Source organism: Mixophyes fleayi, chromosome 5, assembly GCF_038048845.1.
Source record: "Mixophyes fleayi isolate aMixFle1 chromosome 5, aMixFle1.hap1, whole genome shotgun sequence".
NCBI classification, from domain to species: domain Eukaryota; kingdom Metazoa; phylum Chordata; class Amphibia; order Anura; family Limnodynastidae; genus Mixophyes; species Mixophyes fleayi.
Window position 1 is genome coordinate 70498966 of NC_134406.1, and position 23883 is coordinate 70522848.

Below are 23883 nucleotides of genomic sequence, written 5' to 3' on the forward strand. Positions count from 1 at the left end.
AATGTGTACTGAGCCATCCTTTTTAACTGCAGCAACCATGGCCAACACCCACGGGATGGCTTCTACCACTAGAGCAATGACACCTAATGCCGTCATACTAATTTTTTCCGCTATTACCTTATCTTTCATGGCCAAAGGCACCCTTCTGGGAACACACACTGTAGGAGGAACAGTCCCATTAAGATGCATGTGATATGTGACAGGGAGTTTTCCAATGGTCTCACAATTGAACAGATCAGCAAAGTCTCTAAATTCTTGAATATCCTGTTGCAGCCCATGCATGTCAGCACTTAACGTTATTAACCCCAGTTTTATACTGTCTGGCAGACCTAGCAAAGGTTCGACATTACTATTGACTTTGACATGAAACTGCAGTGGGACACACTGTCCCACAGTCTTGATTTTCTGGCCACCATAAGCAATTATGGTGGCCAGATAATCAAGACTGTGAGAACAGTCAATAGGTGTCATGGGGTTTCTGCACTGGAGGAGTTCACGTTACATGACAATGCATTTGGCGCCAGTGTCAATTTTAATTTTGATGGCATTATTTGTCTCCTTATCAACTATGGTAGTAAATATTTCACCCTTTTAGCCCTGAGGTAAACACTCTCACAGTGAAGACCGGTGTCAGGATTGTTTTCTGGTGGTGTCTACCGTATGGACTCGGTATGGCAGGCTGCTATAACGTGCATTGTAGTGTTGTCTGTCATCAACTTTGGGCTTGGACCTGAACCAGCGAGCAAAGTTATTTTCTTAACCACAGGCATTGCTGCGTTTATAGAAAGCATGACATTAGTGATGTTCAGAGGAATGGCGGCCGCCTCATGTGTACAAGTGACATCATCATATGTCCCACACACACAAATCTGTCCCTGATAAGCTCACTTGATAGGTCAATCTTGCAGCATATGACTGGATGCTTTCAGAGGGGCTCTGCACAGCAGTGTTAAATGCATGTCTGTCCATTATGATATTTTTCACTGGTAAGCATATCTCATCAAGTTTTTTTATTAGTGTGCCTGGATCCTCCTGATCCTCCCCCTCTGAATAGACAAATGCTTTATCTACAGCTTCAGTACCAGCTAAATTTAGCAGAGTGTATGCCTGATTTGTCTGAGAGTCCAGCACAGAAGTATACACGCCATTCCTTCTTGAATTTGAGTCATGCATCCGTGATGGCATTGTCAAAAACTAGTGAATCTATGCGTCGGAGACCTTGTGCCATCGCAGCCAACCTTTTGACACCATGTGGAACAAATCAAAAGCAGAGTCTGGAGAACAGGGAGACGATGTCTTTACTGTGTGGTATATATTGAGAACTGAAGATGGCTGCCAGGTATTTCCTGTCAGCCAGCACTTCCTGAAGAGCAAGTGGATGGCAGTGATGTCACTTCCACCAAATACACATAGCATACATTTACAGAACTTTTTGTAAGCAAGTTTGGCATGCACACCACCAGGCAAAGATTTGTGCAAATCACCAATCCAGTGTAGGAGAGTGAAGCTGGAGCCAGGCTAGGCCAAAAATAACCATGGTAGTGATCTGTGGTATGATGAGAAACAAGATGGTCTCAACATGCAGATTACTTTATGCAGTTTGTTGCTAACTATTAATTGTCTTGAGATGCTGCATAAGATGTGACATATCAGTGACTTCTGAAATAGAAAAACTGTCATTTTTTGTTTTGCTTCATATGAACCACTGAAATGTTTTCAATTATAGAAGGTGTGAAAATCAGTTTGTTGACAATTTCCTAAGCTCAAACACTCTAAGTAACAAAACCCAAGAGAGCACAAACAAGATATCATACTTATTCAAGCTGAAAGGTCAAAAAGACAAATGAAAGCTTACAAAAATGTTTAGGGATATTTCCACCTTATAGATGGAAAAATCAAAATGTAGCCCTAAAGTAGCCCTATAGCACTATTAACTACATCAGGGCTCTGCAACTTGGGATCTTTTAAGACTTTTAGTGGCACTTACCTTTTCTACCAATTTCTATAAATGTTATTATATGAGAGCCTAAAGAAATAATTCAAAGGTGCGTTACACCTGTGGTCGGGCCGCAGGTGGAGTCCTAGAATCTATTTTTATGGTCCCTGATTGTTGCTATACATTGTTCAGGTGTTTCAGAATAATGTCACACTGACACTTGGATTTCCGTGCCAACACTGATATTTTGAGATCCCAGCATAACAAAAGGTCACGTACCACTGGAATAGTCAGTCAAATACTTAAAATCACCTTATTTTTTATCTACTGTCATATAGGTCTTCCTAATTCTTTACAATATATATATACACAAGTATTAGGACTAAAATAACGAAGGCATCATCATTTGTTGAAAATAGTGCACTTTTTATGCATTATTTTTCCACAAAATGCAATTAATTTACAAACAGTAATTGCTCTTAATTAATCCTGAATTAAATGTGCAGTTTGTTTAAAAGTGATTTTTCTCATTACACATATTAAATTAATCCGAGCAAAAATTCCATTAAACGGGAAATAAACAAAAAGTCATAATTGCTGTCCATCAAACTCCCGCTCCTTTATAAATAACATGCATGCATACCTACCATAAATGAGATTATGCATTTCATGTATTAAAAAGGTTTATTGTTTATATCTATGTCTTTAATAAACACAGTTTAAAAAAATATATTTATTTTGAAACCAATGTTCATACATTCCAAAAAGTCAGGAAACAAATGATCAATTCATCAAGGTTATTCCCCACCCCAACCAAACCATGGGCAAAATTACTGAGACAGCAACTTTGTATTTTATGTAACACTTCAAGATGAGTCACATAAAATCTTTTGAGGATGCGGAACGGCACGTCATCAGAAGGGCACCTGCTATGCTTCTCTGAGCATTCACGAGTCTAGTGAATACGCAGTAAAACGTCAAGTAGGGCTTCACTGCACAGGCATCAGAACCATGCACTCTCACAATAGGCCCCCGCTCTACTCTTGTAAGATCAGAGTGTGGACCTTGAGAGGGTGACCTGGCATTGCTTCCCCTCTGAGTCTCACAGTGGCTGCACTCCCGCTGAGTGCAGCCACTGTGAGACTCAGAGGGGCTGCACTCCCGCAGTAGCGGTAATTCCTCCACTGGCCTGTAAGTATTCTACCAGTTTCTATTCAAATGTAACCAAACTGCTCAGTAAGAGTTGATTAGATATTACTGAACATCCCAATGCTAAACAGAGAACCAAGTTTTGTTTCATTGTAGTTGTTTTTGCACATAGCACACAAGACACAAAGGCAGAAAAAAAACAGGTCAAAGTATGTCTACCTTCCAGTTAAGAGCCCTCCATCCATTCCCATTAAACTTTTTCTCTTTTCTTCAAAAGCATTGTTCATTTGAACCTCGCATGATATTAATATAAACCAGAAAGACATGGGTCATTGGGCTACCATTATTTCAATTGTTGTATTCATGCATTATGAAATACACTGGTATGCCTGCATACAGTTGTATGCTTGTATTATGTTATACGCATAGAAGCAAATGGCTTCCAACTGGGCTACTGCACATGTGAACTTTGTTGGCAAATAATCCCTTTTATCTATAAAAACAGGCCAGTAACATGACATGCCTAACTGTGTTATGTCTAAACCTTATTTCATTAAAGAAGAGCCATTGCAAATCTTTACGCATGGTAAAGCATAACTGAAAAAAATATAAAGTGGAGGTAGAGTAGATTAAGTAATACCACGTTCATACTGTCCTAAAAACCCTGGATATTTCCGTGGCTCGCCCATGACCCGGGTCTCGGCTCAGTGTGAATGGGGATCCCTGCATCTACCTGGGAATTAGACCGGGGACTTTTACAGGGTTAATCCAGGGTCAATCCCGGGTAGCCTCCATTCTGAACGGTGCGACCTGGGTTTTTCAACCTGGCATATGTTTGTCAAAACTGTATATGTGTACAAGTTTTTGTTTAAGATATACTGTACACACCTTTGTAAAAACAAACACACTTTTTTATGTATATTGGTACATATGACTAAATATGTTACCTATAAAAAAAATCTTTGAAAGATTTAATAAAAATATTTTGTTTTGGTTACCCTTTGTCTGCTCTACTCGATTAGTGATGATAAATTGGCTGGGAGGGTGGTGCGACTGTGCGAATGACTTCTGCACAGGTATTTGTACGCTCGCTTTCACATGTCACTGAATCTACAGAAAGCTCTGATAGTTCAGATTCATGTACGTTTCACTCAAGTAGAAACTGCTCTTTCTGTATTTCACAAATCTTATGTAAAATACAGCAAGCAGCAACTACATTAGGCAGAAGCTTGTCAATGTAATCTCTCTTCCATAAACACTGCCAATGTCTTTTCAGTTGTCCAAAGGCATTTTCTACCACCATCCGAGCAGAACTGAGGGTATGGGTGAAGCGAATTTGTTCCACAGAAAGTAGGGAAGAGCGGAATCGGATTCTGGCAATCCAAACCCCCCAAAACAGTGCGGATCCGAGCCCGATCTGAGCACTGTTCGGGTATTCCCGCCGGTGGCCAAACTGAAAACGAGGCTGAACGTCAGGATCCCGCCGTCGGATCTTGCGAGATCCGGATTCTTTATATGCCCCGCTTGCCGCCGCCATCTTCACTCGGGCATTGATCAGGGAAGAGGGAGGGTGTGTTAGGTGGTCCTCTGTCCTGCTCTTTCTCGTGCTGTGCTGTGTCCTGCTCAGTCCAGTGGTGCTGTGTCCTGTGCTCTGTCCTGCTGAGTTCAGTGGTGCTGTGTCCTGTGCTGTGTCCTGCTCAGTCCAGTGGTGCTGTGTCCTGTGCTCTGTCCTGCTGAGTTCAGTGGTGCTGTGTCCTGTGCTCTGTCCTGCTGAGTTCAGTTGTGCTGTGTCCTGCTGAGTTCAGTGGTGCTGTGTCCTGTGCTCTGTCCTGCTGAGTCCAGTGGTGCTCTGTCCTGCTGAGTCCAGTGGTGCTGTGTCCTGTGCTCTGTCCTGCTAAGTCCATTGGTACTGCAATATAACTACGTTCACTGTTCCTGCAGTATATAAGTCCATTGGTACTGCAATATAACTACGTTCACTGTTCCTGCAGTATATAAGTCCATTGGTACTGCAATATAACTACGTTCACTGTTCCTGCAGTATATAAGTCCATTGGTACTGCAATATAACTACGTTCACTGTTCCTGCAGTATATAAGTCCATTGGTACTGCAATATAACTACGTTCACTGTTCCTGCTTAGGAGTGAAAAAAAAAATAAAAATCTGGATTTTAGCACTTTTTATGCTTTTTTTAAAAAAAAATCAGAACCCAAAATCAGAACCAAAACCTTGAGTGGGGTGTTTTGGCAAAACACATTCGAACCCAAAACCTCAAGGTAATCAGAACCCAAAACACGAAAAGTAGCCGGTGCTAACCCCTAACAGAAAGTTGATGGTGCTGGGTGAAGCCCTTCATCAACCATCGCCACAATGGGTAAGCGGCATCCCCGATGATGTGTACTGGGATCTCAACCCCATTAACGGTCTTGGATTTCTGTAAAGCAATACAACAGATTTAATTTATAATAGCGCTGGTGCAAGTACGTTCATATGCTTTTCTGGATCTTCGATTACCACCGCTCTAGGGAACAACCAGCCATCTTGCTTCTTCTCTGCAATCTAGTACAGATCCAAATTGACCAGAACTCATGGGAACGTCCAGGCCAGCCAATAAAGACATCTGTGAAACTGAAAATATAATATATTTAGCTTTGTATTACAATGCACATCATAAGACACAACCACATTAAAATAAAAACTGATGCTTACCAATAGTTGTGGTCAATTACAGCCTGTAGAATAATGGAATGCCAGCCTTTGCGGTTGTAGCAATCCGCAAGGTTGTCTGTGTGGACAATGATAGGGATGTGTGTCCCGTCTATGGCTCCAGTACACTGTGGATCACCACGTCGCAGGAATACAGTGATGGTGTCATCTAGTCGCTGTCCTTGAGGTAAGGAGATGAAGCAATGGTAAAGGGTTCCAGCAATGCCTTTGTGACTTCATGCACTAGAGTGCAAACTATGGATTTCCTCACTCCAAACAAGCAGGGTATTGTGCGGTAATCGCCAGGGGTATCATACCACCACAACATAAACGCTAGTCTCCTACACGGTGCAATGGGTTTTCTGCATTTTGTGGTCTGTCTAGAAAGTGCTGGGGTTACAAGGTCCAGCACATACTGAAATGTCTCACGTGACAGGCAAAAGTGTGCCATCTACTGCTCGTCCACAAAAGCTAGCAAGGTAGCACATTGTTAGCAGCTGCATCAAACGCTTGTTTGCTGTATGAAACAGCAAAATAATGCAATGAACCAGGAACTCTGGGCTACACAATGGTAACTCGTCAGCCATGATTAAAGCAATGCAGTGAACAGTCACACCCACTTTGGCCTCATCCTTATGTGCAAAAAAAAAAGTCCCCTTTAAATGACCTCATCTTTGTCAGCCAATCAAAGCTCCTCTTGTGATGACTGACACTTATTGCAAAGGCAGACCCGAGTTCAGAATGAACAGGGTCGACCTGTGAATTTCCCTTGTCCAAGGTGCAGTGTTAACAGGGTTTGATGAGCTGGGAGAGCTCTGTCACCCGGCAATATCCCAGGTTCAAAAACCTGGGATATTGCTGGGGTGGCAGTGTGAACAAAGTATAAGTGAATGATGACAAAATATTTGCTGACAATTTTTTCATGAACATCCATGTACTGCCCTGGATTTTCATCTGCAATACACCCCAATAGTACATTATGAGGTTGCACTATACCTCGAATTCAGCAAATCTCTGAGCTATGTATAAATTAAATAGGATGAACTAGTCTGACATTATCAAATATGGAAAACCATTTATAACCAAAGAGCAGTGCAAATTCCTCTTTGACATCACATGCCTTTATCTGCGCTGGAGCGCCTAGATTTCCACTAAAATATGCCTGGTGTATCTGGGCATGGAGGGGGGGTTTGTGAAAGAGCAACATTTACACAGGCCATTGGGTGAAATGGAGACTTTTATGGAAAAATGTTGCTAAACAGAGCATAAAGAAGATTTTGCTTAGCATTATTATTATCGCAGATTTGTAAGGCGCCACAGTGCTCCGCAGCGCCGTACATAGAGCAGAGACATACAAGGCAGACAAAATAAATACAGACATGGATACAAAGGGTATGAAGGTCCCAGAGAGCTTACATTCTAAGTGGAAGAGGGCACAACTGAAACAAGAGGAGTGTGGCTTAGAGTGGAGATTGTGACACCTGTGAGGGTGTATTAGCGTGAATAGCAGAAAAAGATTATTGAAATTAGATAAAGGGGTGGACAGAGAGCATTCTTAAGTGGGTTCCTTGCAATGCAGGAAGACACACAGCCCTTTCCACTTTACAAAAGGACCTGAATATTGTATCAGCTCAGAATTGGAGATTACGTCTTGTTCCAAAATTATAATGAGGTGCATTTTTCACTTTCCAGTTGCACTTTAGCAAATAAGCACTTTTTGGTATTTCTAACACACAAACATGTAATAAATGCAGTCCTGATCTTACTGATGAATAAAAATTATTTTTTTTTCCTGACTGCATACCAGCTCGCTTCCACTAGCTGAGTCCCAGCTGTCATAGCAACAGCCAGGACGTCACTTGCCTCTGCAAAGTCACCATGGAAATGGCCAGGACGCTTTCTAATCAGCGCCGCGTCCCGCAAAAATGGGCAGCCATAGCCTGTGGGCCAATTACCTAGTGTTTAAATCATTAATCAGACAACCCCTGGGACTTATTATAATGCAGATCTCCCCTCTCCTCTAATTGGTTACTTTGTGTATTAAGGCAGGGAGGGCTTAGCCTCCCTGCTTGTTATAGCGTCTCTCTGAGGAATTGCTGACCTGGTCTGCCCTTGTGTTCTATGGATTCTGCAGTACTCTGGATTGATCTTTTGTTGTGACCCTTGGCTTGTTATTTGGACCCTGCTTGTTTTCTGATTGCCCTGACCTTTGGATCTGTTTCTTGGATATATCTGTTTGCTACCAGCCCTGAACTTATTGCCTGCCCCTGACCATCCTGTCTGCTACAGATCTCTGACCCTGGTCTGCTTCTGACTACCCGCTACCATACGGATTTCTTTCCCCTACCTTTCTGCTGCAGTATTGTTCATAAACTTGCACTACATTAGAGTTAAGACCTGGGGGCATCCAAGTACCTGTGAGTGCGTCAAGCTCTACGGGACACCTGCTTGCTAGCAAGGATAAGTGCAAACAATCTGTATTCTACAGACTGTAGAATAGTCGCCCTTAACATTTCAATATCATGATGAAACCCATTTTCTTCCTTTTCATTTATGTTATTTTATTAACTATACTATTAATTATTGATTTCCCAAGAGAAGAGTCATGTGCTTAAAACCAATACAACTACCAAAAAGTGTTAGGGGTATATTTACTAAACTGCGGGTTTGAAAAAGTGGAGATGTTGCCTATAGCAACCAATCAGATTCTAGTTCATTTGTTTAGAACATTCTACAAAATGATAGCTAGAATCTGATCGGTTGCTATAAGCAACATCTCCACGTTTTCAAACCTGCAGTTTTGTAAATATACCCCTTAGCCTCTTACTATTGCGTGAGGTCTCATACAGAACAAATCTCAACTGAAGAAAAAAGGCGGGAAAAAAGTGACATTGTAGGTGAAGGTGATTTTGGTATTATAAATAGTATTTTGATTTACCACTTCATGTCAAATGACATCCCACACCAGTCTCCTGTGTGACATGGCACTTGGAACATTATGTCTAACGGCTTTTTAGATTCTTCTACATTAATATAGTGGTCAGTTGCTTTGACATAGCCGGTTACTTGGAGATGTTAGGGAACACGTGCTCAGAGGACATTTTGACTGAGCATAAATGTAGAAACAGACCAAGCATATTTTAATTATATGGAACCGCACCCCAGTTTAACTTGAAATAGAAAGAAGTGGGTGGAGTTTGTGTGGTGCATTCTGGCACTCCCTACCAATGGGGGTCACCGATCACTCTATTTCTACCATAAACATATGCACTGTATATATTTTTCCATGAAGCCAATACACTGATGCAACCTTAAAAAACATATTATTTCAAAAGTTGTAAAATTGAAAAATTGAGCATGTATACTGACAACCCGCACAAAAAAAGACTAAACAAAGGTACTCACATATGTTGGCGAAGCATGGCTGTGACGGTATGTCACTGAATTTTTGTTAGCCTCTATGAAATATTTTTGTGCACTCTTTCTCTCTCGCTCCAGTTTTTTCTCCATGGCAATCTGACAAGAGGATAAGCTGTCCATGTATTTCATCATGACATCTGATATTAATGCGCACACTTCTACTATGTCAGGACGAAGATCTGCATCTGATGTCAAACATCTGTAGGGTAAGTATGCTTAGTAACTGATGTGTAATAAATAGATTTTTACTAATGTTACATCATAACCAAAATATATTCCTTTAGTGAACATTAATGGAAAAATGAAAGACAAGTGAAGATTGCAATATATTTAATTTGGTAACATGTTGTACTTTAATTTAATATCTTGGTCATATCACTTCTCATTAAGACAACTAGGTTCCCTTAGTAATCCGACTGACAGTGTGGTTGTCACAGACACTCTGCTGGCAGACAGGATATCCAATAACAACATACTTAATATTGCAGCTCACACTGATTGAAATATCATTCTTGTTAATTCTGTTCGACTAGGGTCAGAATGGGGGCATACGTGTGTGAAATAGATAAAGTTAGTAAGACGTGAGTACTTCAGCTATGCCAACTTCTGTGTGTTGAGGTGTAAGAAATGTTTGAGAATTATGTTAAAATGTAGCCAATCAGAGCCTCTAAATGTAAACAGCTCAAAGCTTTTGTCAAACTGGACATAGGCACGTTGTGGTGTCAAACGAATCTCTATATGAATTGTTAGAACTTCTAACTGAAATGCATTCTTTAAGAATGGGGACTACAAATACCACTGGTTTGCACAGCACCAGCGGCTGGCTGTGCTGAGGGGGCAGTGAGCCATTTGAACATCGGGCGAGCCCCATAGTGGGCTACCTTGGGCTGGGTCAGTGGGCCGCCCTCCATTTTTTTTCTTTAAAATGTTCCTTATAGGCTGCTGAGCTGTGTCTTGGCCCAGCTCAGCAGCTGCAAGACCGTGCAAGAGTTTAATTGTCATCCCAGAGTCCAACCTCCTACTAGAGTGCCACACGGAGGCACAAAATGGGTGCAATTAATAGTATAGTATAATACCTGACCACCTCCAGCTATGAACTGCAGTAAAATTACAGTCTTGTTGTGAAGTGTAAATGATCAAGTGCCCCTCCGCATAGCAAGTAAAGCCTATGCACCCTCTCCAATTATCCTGCTCCACAGGATTAAATTTTATTTCTGTGCTTCTTCATAAAAAGAGGCATATTGGTACATGTGACTGGATCACTTATAAATAACTTATGGTACAAATTTAATTAAAGGAAATAGCGCAGGGTGCTTATTTATATAATTGTAAATGTACTTATTTTTGATATTGTGTGTATTTTAGTAAAGGAAATATCTGTATTTCTGAGACCAGGGGAAGAAATTTGTTTATTGTTTTAACTTTGCTAGAGGAAATGCATTATTTCTGAGTTATATATCTGATGTAATAAGCCTAGGTTGAGGAAGTGTTTTGTGTATTTTAGTAGGGAAATGACTTGTTTGGGGTTTTGTAACTTTGCTTTGGGAATGTGTATTCTGAAACTTTCTGAATAAAGGACTCATATTAATCTCATGTGAATTAGACCTTTTGATGTGTGAGGGTCTAGCACCTGAAGGCACAGGAAGGTTTAAGTCGACTTGATGTTAGATTTCTTGTGTCTGAAACAAGATGTAGGAAATCACAGCAAGTTTAAGATATCACAGATAAGTGTAAATATTGTTAGCTTTGCATTGCATGTAAATCCATGTTTGGGTAAACACATTGCATCCTGATTCTAAAAATATCTCAGACCTCAGGGGACTGGCTTACCCTGTGAGGCTGTGTCCAAAAACTGTATAGAAAGCACTGTTTTGTATTGAAAATTGTTCTTCTTGTTTTATCTGACCTGCTCCCTGGTACTTTCAACAAGGGTGAGCAAATAAACATCACTTGCTAAAAAGACCTGCTTGAAAACTTCTCTATCTCTGTGACCAACTCTAATCCGTTCCAGGCTGTTATGAGATTTGGACCGAGCTTTCCGATACCACCGCTCTGACCGCTACCCAGCAGCTTTGGCCAGTGTGATAGGCCAGGGGGGGATACCAGCCCAGATATACCAGTAACGGGATACACTAGCAGCGTCAGTTACCCAGAAGAAACCCGGTACTGGATGGTGGTAAGGAGTTTGGTGGTGGCAGCATTTGTAAGCCCTCCTACTGCAGTCAGAAGTAGCATTTGGGATAGCGAAAGGGAACGGTGGGAAAGTGAGCCCAGCCGGTTCCCAGCAACAACAGACAGGGTGGCATAGGCGGTCCATCTTGTCACAGTACACTTATTCTGTACTATGCTAGGAACACCATAACTCCACCAAAACTTCTCCTAAATGTCTGTGAAAACTTCTGCTCCTCTACAAGGGCTGCTATCTTACTCTGTAAGCCATGCACTGCAGGGAATTCTCTGTACATTTGAGCAAATTAAGGTGCACAGCGGTTCCAAAGAGGATTTGCCCTGCTCATTGGATATTTTGCACTTCGTAAATGATTTCCAGTAACTCAACTGCCTGTAGCATCAGTTCTTTGATCTGTATGGGATCACATCAGGACACTGTCCTAAAGATGTGGGATTGCCTTCAGCTGTCAATAATGGACTGTGAAGGTAATATGTTACCTTTTAACAGAGCTTCAGTGGAATAGTAGGTTAACCCTAAACAATATGTTATACCTTTATAGTATAATCATTAACACTATAATCATTTATAAAAATCTGGATTTAATAAAAATATATATTTTATTAACATTAATTTCCTAAAAATGCTTTTAATGTGTACTGTACATACAATGACTTATTATCATCTATCTAACTTGCATACACATGTTCTGAGCTATTTAGTGACACACATACATGTATACGACGTATGCCCAAATATGAACTCTGGGACTTTGTGTGCTTAGTATGCCAGGGATCAATGTTGTTTAAGTGGACTAGAATTTCAGCTAGACATTCCCGATTTTATGGCTCTGTCCTGCCTGTGGACATGTTTGTCCCATGGGTGGGAATGTTGAGGGAAGGAAGGTATCTAATGAGAAACCTAGCACTCTAAAGCAGTAGGCAGCACTCTAGGGCATGACCACACCTCCTAGCCATGACGTGGTCATGACCTCATTGTGAAATGGCCTCGCCCTCTGTCCCATTGCCAGGGACAGACATGTTCGGAGGTATGATACGGCTCGATAATTTAATTACAAAGGGTATATTACAAACACAGTTATATCCAATAACAGAAGGTACCACATTTCTAAGGGGTAACCTTGATCTTGTGTGTAGTAATGTTTACATATTATCAAATCAACTGTTTTGGTTCTGCTATGAACTGTTTGTAGTGCAGAAGGACTCAATTCTACCGGATGCTGTAGAGTTATCATGAAAAATAAGCCGATTGATGACCAACATCTGTTCTAAAGCAGATTCTAGCTCTTGATGGCAGTATATTAAGTGTAATATCTAACACATGTTCAAACTTCATCTCCCACCTCAAAACCCCCATTTTGAGGTGGGTGATCGCAGAACAACCTGTAACCAATCATATCAGAATGCCCACAGAAGCACAGACCTGTCTACTCTGTGATAATGTCAGTGAGGACAGTGATGCATGCAACAAGGACAGTGTCATGATCTAAGGAGGGGAATGGACAAAGCTAAGAACCAAGAGAATGAACAGGGCAACCCAGCAGAACAGAGGAGTCATGTGAGGATATTTTCAAATTGATGTAGAAAGATTGTTATCAAACACACCTCTATAAGAAACAAAACTTTTACAAACAACTTGTTTATTTTATGACTAAATAAAACACATTGTATATTTTCATTGCATTAGTATAATGCAAGTGTAAATTTCTAATTCTAAACTAGATGTCTTTATAAGTAACTATAGGTTTGTGACCTTTTTATCCAGAAAGCCATTACCCATAAAATAATTTACTAGATGTTAAGAAAAATGCTCCAAGCATTCTAGCCAATGGACCCACATCTACCTATAAAACACATATTTTTTACCATTTGTTAACCCTGAAAAGACCTCCTGGCTGGGCTAGCGGAATGTTGTAAGCAAGGCGGGGGGAGGGGGAGGGGGGAAGTCCCAAGCCTGAAAGGCTCAGCTTGCCATCCCCCGGTTGTCCACCAGCCCAGGAAAAAAAAAACCCTTTCTAATTGCAGCGGCGTCCGGTGCCTTCCTGCCCATTCTGTTCACACTGACTGTCAGACGTGACGTCATCACACCCGACATTTTCAGTGAGGAGCGCACAGAGAGGAGTCACGAGCAAGACAGAAAAGAAGAAAATGGAAGAGAAGAAATCAAAAGAGAAGAAACATGGCAATACTTTTTGTAGAGGGGCGCCAGACATGCTAACACCGCCCTGACTCCTGGTACAAAGAAAAATAGCAGCAAAATGATAGATTATGCAAATAATCGAAGAGAGGAAAGTTTAAAAAAAAAATATACTACAGCTATTGTTTTTGTAGAAAGTGCCAACAAATGTAGATGACGTAATGGGTTTCACAACAATTTAATATCCCTTAAAGGCTAGGTTAAGAACAACAAATGATAAAATGTTACATGTAAAAAATAAATAAATAGACAATGGGAGTTTATTTCCTCACACTGAAAATGTGAAGTAACCCATAACAATCACTGAGCTACTATAGTTTATGCACCAGCTTGCAAACATGCAAACAAAACAAAACATAAACAAAATCCTAGCCATCTGGCTACTAGCTAATACATTTTAGTGACACCCTCTCTCAGATGTTGGACCTTCTGTCAAAACACACACTCACCATATCATTGCTCACCACAGCATTGTGTCTCAGAAGGCAACTCCCCTCTTCCCCAGATCTGAGACTATGATTGCATATTCTAGCTGCCTTTTCACAGGCACCTAACAGGTGCATCTCTTGATCAGTCTGTTTAGAGACTAGCAGATCAGAAGACCGGACTGGGCCTTATGTATGGAGCTCACCCGTCTCTTTCTCCATACATAACACCATGGACCCATACCATATTTTGTTACCACATGGTAATACCCGGTAGGAAGCTTTTCCCACACATCTACACATTCTCCCTGGTGTTTTAAGGTACACAATGCTGAAATCCTGGGACACATACCTCTGCCATTTAGCCTCCTTCCAGTGACTTTGTCACAATATAGATAGATAGATAGATAGATAGATAGATAGATAGATAGATTTTCTTTTGTAGATATTTATAGATATTTAGATTACCTTTTTATTGTATTTGAAACTTTTTCTGAATACGTTCCATCAGGTACTGGGACATACACAGCCTCTACTATCTACAAGAAAAACAGTTAGTTATTGAACCATTACTGAATAGCATGAAAAAGTAGTTGGAAGATACCAAGGGGTATATTTACTAAACTGAGGATTTGAAAAAGTGGAGATATTGCTGATAGCAATCAATCAGATTCTAGTTATCATTAATTTAGTACATTCTACAAAATGACAGCGAGAATCTGATTGGTTGCTATAGGCAACATCTCCACTTTATCAAACTTATCAAACTTATAGTATAGTATAGTAAATATACCCCTTAAAGTTTTAAATCATCCATGTTGTGGTCTGTACCAAGAATTGTGACGATACAGCCTATAAATTAGCTAGGAACCAGTGATGTCACTGAGTAAATTGATAGACTGTTTTCACATGACGATTAATTTAGTCCATAAAATGGGTCCTTCCAATGTGTGTAAGTGAAAGGTGCATTTTAAAGGAGTTTTCATTTTATGACTCTATAGTGTCATAGGAACCAGTTTCTCATACAGCATAGAAAGATTTCTAAAATAAAGTGATACGCATATTTATTACAGCACTGCTGTTGAGATTATTAGAGTTTATTTTCTAATATGTACTATATTAATTACATTTATATTTCCTCTAGGTACGGTAACTGAACTTGATCTATCTAACTATGACATTTTATTACCAACATGTTATATACCATTTACAGACCTAGCATCCATGCCTTGTATCTTATATAGTTATAGGTTAAACAATGAATCCAGATAATGCAGAGGTTTATTTCTAACCTTTTACCATTGACAGACCAGTAAACAGTAACAGTGCAAACCTGCGTACTTTGGTAGCTAAGGACAGCATATTTGTACTGTGGAAAGGTGGATTTAGGGTGGCCATCTGATAGAGAATGCATCCTGCTGCCCACACATCAGCTTTCTCACCATACGGTTCACTTTTAACAACTTCTGGGCTGTGGAGAAAAGATAATAACAATTATTTCTGCAACACTTCACTTGATTAACACAGAAATCATTTGAATGTAAGTACTATTCCTGTGTCAGTTGGTGAGCAATCATGAAATAATGTAAACTGAGCCAAATTCCTGCTAACCCAATACTCAGCATTCCCAATCAGGCAGCGCGGTGGCTTAGTGGTTAGCACTTCTGTCTCACAGCACTGGGTCATGCATTCAATTTCCAACCATGGCCTTATCTGTGTGCAGTTTGTATGTTCTCTCCTTGTTTGTGTGGGTTTCCCCCAACACTCCAAAAAGCGTACTGGTAAGTTAACTGGCTGCTATCAAATTGACCCTAGTGTGTGTATGTTAGGAAATTAGACTGTAAGCTCCATTGGTGTGCAGGGATTAATGTAAGTGAGTTCTCTGTACAGCGCTACAGAATTAGTGGCGCTGTATAAATAAATGATGATGATTTCCAATCTTCCTATTTAAGTATTCCGTGCACCTCAAGTGAGAAACAGTAATATGCCCATATAAAAAAGTTCATAATTGTCAAAGCTACCAAATTAATATGTGAAAAGAAATATACATATGCCCTCAGCCCCTGCATTTCTCCCCCTCCCCACTTTAATATTTTCCATTTCTAATCCATTCACAATATTTTCCATTTCTAATCACTTCACACTGCAATCTCCTGTTAACAGGAATAATATATAATGTATATTGTTTATGTATTTCCCTAAGCACAGTTAAGTAACTGGCTATACAAATATTAATAAGGATAAAATGAATGTACACTTCTTATGAAACATATATTATATATACTTGTAAAATTATTTTTCAAAGAAGACAGTTTAGAAAACGTTTACTAAGTGGAAATAAACTTTCATTAACTTGCAGTATAACTTGACTTATCATTTGAGTAATTATTTTATGATGAACACTATGGTCAGGTCGGGTTGGAAAGTACTTGGAGAACATTGCCTTGTCAGTGGGTATGTAAATTCCAGTGCTAAATCTTCTTAGTGGAAAGCTTGGAAATTAGTGAGCTTCTTATAGATTTACAAGTTTGACTAAGCATCTGGCAACCCTTTTAAAGCTGAAAATTATTTATTAAATATGTCACATGGCAATGCCAACTCTTGTAATGCATTTAATAAATAATTTTCTGCCTGTAAAGGGTTGCCAGCTGCTTCTTCCAACATGCCAAATTATAGTTCTAACACTGTTTCAATAAAAAGCTTCAGGAATAACGTAGGTCAGCTAACAATTTTCTATTATAGCTTTCTGAGTGGCTTGTGCGCACATAAAAAAGGACTATTGGCAAGATTTTATAAAGAGTACTTTGCATAAATACTGGCGAATAACAATTTTAATAGCAATGATATCAATTTCAAATTCTGGCATTTTATCTGTTATAAATACAGACCAAGCCTTATGACTAACTAAGAACAAACCCTGTGTGCAGGGACATAACAATAGCCATAGTGGTCCATGCAGTAGTTATGGTTCCGGTGAAATTCAGGCCTCTAAGGGGCAGATTCAATTAGATTTCTACAGAAATCTCCGCTGATTTTTCATCGTGCCCCATAGAGGTGTGAGGAAAAATGAGCGGATATTTTACCGTAGTAACGGTGAAAATGTGCAGAACATCGCGTCTATCTGAATTCCCCCCTAGGAGTAAAGGCATATGGGTGCTTTGCAGACACTAACTATTAGCTGGGGCTGTGTCACATGACAGGGGACCACACAAGCCTATTTTAGTGTGACTAGCCCAGCCTGTCATAGCCTAGTGTTGGTTGTGGCCTCTGCAGAGTTACCCCACATTGGCCTTCCCCATGCAATTTCCGCAAGCAGCCCCTGCTCTAGGAGTACAGATGTGGAAATCACTTTTCGGTGTGGGGACACACATCATTTTTTATTTCATTTTAATCCTACATTAAAACACAGTTTCATCAGCATCAAAATATGCTTAAAGCATATCACACACTTTAATAATTCAAAAGCAATTAACACACTATGCTGACTTGCTAATACATTCAGATATGTGCAACTCAGAATATATACGTAGCTGCACCTTTATTTAGTGCATTTTACATCTGCATCTTGGACATAAATGCATTCAACTCTGCATCAGGCCTAATGTGAATTATCTGAATTTCTGTGAAAGTATGGGAAAAGATTCATATATGATGCGTATTTTAGTAGCTCATTAGGCTTAGTGCTCATTTAAGATATCATCTTATCAATAGTGTCAAAAAGCGCAATTAAAATTGACTGTATACTAAAGACTGATGTTGCAAAGAATTGTTACATAGTCCTTGGGTGCTGAAATGAATAAATATGAGATCCTTCACCGTCCTCTTGCCCAACCACAAAAGTCCACCCGCTACATAGCAGTTAGTGGGGTTCCAAGAAATTACTATCCCTGAACAGTGGACTTTGAATGTAGCTCTTTAAATTATGCGCATTGCATATACATGGGACATTTTTATATAAAGTATTTTTTGTTTTTAAAGTATTTCTTGGAAGTATACTTCATAAATACATAAAGTGGTCACTTAGCTTTTTGAAACAAAGAGGAACATAAAACAAAATGGCCAGCAACTATGATATTTTAGTAAACAAAAGACATTAAGGTTTATTTACAAAAGTATAACACAAATGCTCCTACTATTTTTGCAAATAAACCCATTTTTATGAGTAAGCACATGAATTTGCAGGCCAACATAGCAGCATTTGCACCATCGAATAGGAGGAGTTGGGCGTATTACTACATGAGTGCATCATGTTTGACACTCACATGCAGAAACAAAGTGTTTCCTTGCAGGATGACATTATTTAAATGAAGATGGAGCCTTTGGGATGTTATTTTGCGGGAAGGCAAGCAGACTTTTCCCAAGCAAAGTTGCTTTCCACCTTCTCTGAGATGGTAGATTTTGGGTCTAGTCTTATGCTTTTAATGGGATGGGTTGCTTTTTAGGTGTGCATTGAGCAATGTAATAAAACTTTCAAAACACAAAAGTAATGCATAGAAAACAGACACTCCCCACATTCCCATGATTCGCTTAAGGCATAAAATAACATAAACCAAGCAGTATTTTAGGAGAAAATTATAAATAAGGAGAAAAAATGGGGTGTTAGTAGGTTGGACTTTGTAGTGACGTTTCACTCTTTCCGCCATCATGTCCATTTTCAGGTGGATCTATAAATTTGCAAAGCTAAACAAAGATGTATCTTTACAGTAGCATTTCCAAGGACTGAGGGTGGCTATGCACCTTGAAATGCACTTGGAGGACAAATAAGCACACTCGCGCAAGCAAACAATACGTTCGGATCTATGTTTTAATATGGTTTGTGACTAAGCCTTATTGGCAAGTTAACACATAAAAGTCAGCATGGCAGAATAAGCTACTTATTATGTAAAACATGGTCCTCAAGTACCTTTAACATGCTTTAACGATTTGCTTAATCATGCACAGGTGAATTAATCCATTTAACATTTCTCTGTAAATTATACATTTTCCAGAGGCTAATCCACAAAACATGACCTGTTGGGGGTATTTGAGGATTAGAGTTGACATCTCTGGTAAAATAAAAGTCTATATTAATTGAAATGTAAAATATGTTATGGGTGCATTTTCAGTGAATTATAATTTAATTATAATTTAATAAATAAGAAACGTCATTCACGTTTCTTATTTTATTTAATCTAATGTTGCATTTCATTATATATTGAATTAAAATGCCTGTTATTGAAAAACATAATACAATGTATTTAAAAAATACCTATCTTAAACTTAGATGGCATAGAACAAAGTGAATGAAAGAAAACTTGAAAAAGACATTGGGCCTAGAATACAAATGAGTTCAATATTTTGCACAAGACATGTAGTCTTTAGAAAGAGTTCCAGATAATTATCCCACTGTCGTGGGTCAGTCTGTATGCTGACAGTTCCAGACACTAATTATTCTACCTGCAACAATTGTACAGTTCCCCGCTCTAAGGAAACCACATGGTTAAATTGGAGAAACGTGTAGGAGTTTTGTTTCAGACAGATATATTGAATACTGTTGCCACATCTGATTTCCTGATTCCTGGTAACTATATTGATATTGACATCAGAGAACTGCACAATTGCCTGTGGACAATATGCACCTTCAGCATTGGAAGGCATATCCCCAGACAGTCCCTGAGGTCCTGAGACGGTTCCCTGTTACTGGCTTTTGGAAAAAATACACCTCCTAGCAGCCCTGGCCATTGGGAGAGATATGCATATATATACCCCTGTGGAGCAGGGGTATATACATCTAAATTTGATGCATCTTATTGTCTGCAAAATACAGTTGCAAAATGCATTTTTGAAAAAATAAACATAAGCCACACAGTATGATTCTAACATTTCAATAAGTAAGATCGTATATATCTGAATATATAGGAACGGGATCTATCATCTGGAATGCTTGGAAATTGCGGCTTCCTGGATAACAGGTGTTGTGTAATTTAGACCTGTAACTAGGTTCACTAAAGAATACACTAAACTGTATGTTAAAAAATAGCCTTATAGTTCCCTTGACTGACCCTAGCATTCCCCTCCACATTATCTTTATTTTTTTTAACAGGGCTCCTCATACTAACTGTAGTAAGAAACATTTTTGCGATCATGTTCACGTTTAAGACTAAATCATATAGCAGCACTAGCCACATTTATTTACTTTTTACCCATTCTGCTTTTTAGCTATTTCTAGATAACGGGTTTCCAGATAAGAGATGCCATACCTGTACATCATACTTTTGAGAGGAAATGTGAATTAATCTGAGGAGGAAGAGAGAAAAGAACAGTACAGATAAGAGTCAGAGGAAAAGAGAGAAGAACACATATAGGGCAGCACGGTGGCTTAGTGGTTAGCAACTCTTCCTCACAGCACTAGGGTCATGAGTTTGATTTCCGACCATGGTCTTACTTGTGTGGAGTTTGTATGTTCTCCCCGTGTTTGCGTGGGTTTCCTCTGGGTGCTCCGGTTTCCTCCCACACTCCAAAAACATACAGGTAGGTTAATTGGCTGCTATGAAATTGACCTTAGTATGTCAGGGAATTTTGACTGTAAGCTCCAATGGGCAGAGACTGTTGTGAGTTAGTTCTCTGTACAGCGCTGCGGAATTAGTGGCGTTATATAAATAGCTGCTGCTGATGATGATGATATAGGTGCATAAGGAGGGATCTTAGTCTTGGGAGAAGTATTGATTTCAGGACAGTCAGGCTAAAGCAAAATTGCATAGCAAATCTTGTTTCCATTTCAGTATGTAAAGTGCTTTTATATGGGAAGACAATTGTATTCAAACCAGACATAATATGTAGATTATCTATACAGTGATTAATAATAAGAGGAAACCAGAGTCATGTCATTCAAATCTTTGGCAAGAAAGTGGTAGATCAGATGTTGAAGAAAAAAATTGTCTTCTAGGGGAGACCGCAGGCATCTTCATTAACATATAGAGCAGCTGGGGACATTTAGGATTATGTAACACCATTTGCAATCAGGATTAACAATTAACTGCTGTGAGATGGGAAAGGAAAAGCCTTATTCAGCAAAATAGTAGGGAATGGGACAATAATTTAAATGTGGATCAGTAGCTGTAAAATAATTACATTAATGAGATAAAAAATAATAAGATTGTGTGATTAGGTAGAGCCCTAAAACAAACTGTTTTAGGGTGACACAAAAGACAGTTGGGAACCTCAGTTTTCAGTTTGCATAACGTTAATTTGTAGACATTGGATCAGCATTGCAAAATAAGCAGCAAGGAAATAGAACAGATGTTTGAGACCTTAAAATGTCATATTTTTGGTCAGCATATAAATGCCTCATTCCTTCATGCCATGGGGAATGAGGCAATCATATACTGGTCTGGTTGCTTTGGCACTGCATAAATGTACCACCTTAAAATTCCAGTTATGGATGGCAGTTTCATACCTACAGACATTACTTCATGATTTAACGCATATATAACTCTAGAACCGTAGATTTGCACATTCATCTTAGTTAAAAATTGGCACAAAGTGGAAATTCTATAAATTGCTATTAATTATAATGCCAGAAATGCAGCACAATTGGGATCTTACCAGGAGTACAGAATTGTTCCAACAATAGATGTAAGTTTGCTGTTTTCTTGCTTCTGCTTAGCAAGGCCAAAGTCAGCTACAAAAGAAAACATGTGGTTAATATTTCATATGTAGCCTACAAAAAATATAATTTACCCTTAAAAAGAAAATTAGTTTCCATTCCAACAGCTGTACAGTTCTGCCTGTTCAGTTTGCACGTTTTAGTAAAGTGCCATCTGTGTATTTTTTACACTTACTGATGCACAAATTGTCATGCATTTTAATTAGCATTTCCCAAGTTAATAAGAGTTAAAAAAGCTTTCTCCAACTTCTAATTCAGAGATATATGTTTTGACAGTTTGCTATAATTAAGTGTTTTCAAATTAGCATACAGCAAATATAACTTTTTACATAAATAATAAACAGGAATAATAAAAACACATTACCTCCCAAATGCTTAAATGGCCAAGAGGAACTAGTAAGTTCAATTAAAGTAATCTATGCACTCATTTGTGGGTAACCTAGAGAATACTGCATACAGAGACTGGTCTAAATCCCAACACATATACAGTAGTCCAAGGTGTTTCATTCTAGACAATATATTTAATATACACATTTGAAAACGTAAATGTGAGGAGCATTACTAAGCCCCTAAAAATTGAAGGTATAAACAGGTTTTGGCACAAACTGACCAAACATGCCTGAAATCCCTAAATAAAGAAATATTGTCCAAAGCAAGATGAAACAGTTTTGGGTGTTCTTCCTCATAAAGAGCAGTACTACTTATGACTTCAACATATATTTAGTTTGCAATCAAGCTGTACATGATTCATATATTCTTAAATTGTTTGCTATGGTGACACCCCCCATTCCCCCCATTTTGGAGGGGGCATATTATGCACTCTCTAATGAAGCACATGTCGCTCCACTGTAGTTATAATAGGTTTCATCTTACTTAGTCTTTGAAGTACCAAATAACCTTTCAACCTCATTTATTTTTTTAATTGACATATATTCAGGGGAGGGCTGGCAAATTTCAGCCCGGGTGGGCAAGACCCGACTCAGCAGCCTATTTTAAAGGAAAAATGTAAAAGCTAACATTCTCTGCTTGAATACAGATGTCAACATTGTATAGACTGAAATGATTGCAGGGTGAGGGAACAACCCATTTTTAGGCATGTTAAATTTGTGGTGACAGCACCTGCTGCATTTATTCCGGAAGAGAGCAGAAAACACAGACATACTACCAGTGCAGACTTAACTGTCTCTGAAGGTAAGTATTGATGTCTGTGCTAAACCACCTAACCCACCACACTTACCCATCATCAAATAAACCAGCAACCCACTTAAAATATCTCTCACCCATCCATCAATGCAGTATACAGTACATCTTACCCACTACTACTTACAGACACCATCCCTCATCCACTGATATTGCCCTCACCCACCACCACTCTCTGATACCAAGCCCTACCCACTATAATTCCCCTAACTCCCCACCAGACTTCACTCACTACCAATCCCTAATACCATACCTCTCCCACTGTAATTCCTCACCCATCACCATACCTTTACCCATAGAAATGTTGGAGTATAACAACAGCTTCAGGCTAAGTATTATTTGTGTAATATACTGGAGGGACAGTAAGCAGTGCTGTATTTTAACTTGTCTCTGTGTAGTCCCGCTTTATTGGAATATTCTTCTATTCCTTCTAGTTAATACTCCGTGTTATAAATTTATGCCTGTACTGGACACAGTAAAGTTTTTCCCACAATCTTTCCCTACATGTTGATGTTTAAACATAGACGCATCATCTGCAACAAGAAATGCCCTTTCCAAAATCTAACTAAAAAGGAAATACCAAAAGAAATGTAAAAAAACATTTTTTATTTCTTAATAAATTAATTTGTCCTACAATTCAACGATTTGTTCTACATCTCTGCTATTCACTACTTCTCCTCCTGTATTGCTCGAGGCTTGTTTTCACTATAGCCACTGAAAACATCAACATTGCAAAAAGCAATAGGAAAAAAGGGCTCAAGGAAATACATATTGTGGAGTTATATACTCCTTTTGGTCACACATAGCTGCATTGTTCAATCAAATATTTAGTATTCCTTTCGCAACTAAAAAGGAATTGTCTTCAGAGTGACAGAGATTAACTTGTTTTACATATTGCAGAGTGACTGACTACTAAGAAAACAATTCTTCTTCCACTGCCTCTCTAATGCAGCCTTCCTTCCCACACATCATTGCTCCCGGAGTTGTAGTCATTAAGGAGTGCTGTTAGAGGTTAC

General features: G+C 39.1%; 1 protein-coding gene across 1 annotated transcript in view; it reads right to left on the reverse strand.

The window, feature by feature from the left end:
* Positions 1-23883, reverse strand: part of NEK10 (NIMA related kinase 10) — a 241337-nt gene that overhangs the window by 89524 nt on the left and 127930 nt on the right. The window contains exons 23-26 of the mRNA XM_075211267.1: positions 21607-21682; positions 15364-15493; positions 14491-14561; positions 9199-9412 (exon numbers count right to left, since the gene is read on the reverse strand). Coding sequence (XP_075067368.1) covers positions 9199-9412; positions 14491-14561; positions 15364-15493; positions 21607-21682 — 491 coding nt within the window. The remainder of the gene's footprint in view (positions 1-9198; positions 9413-14490; positions 14562-15363; positions 15494-21606; positions 21683-23883) is intronic.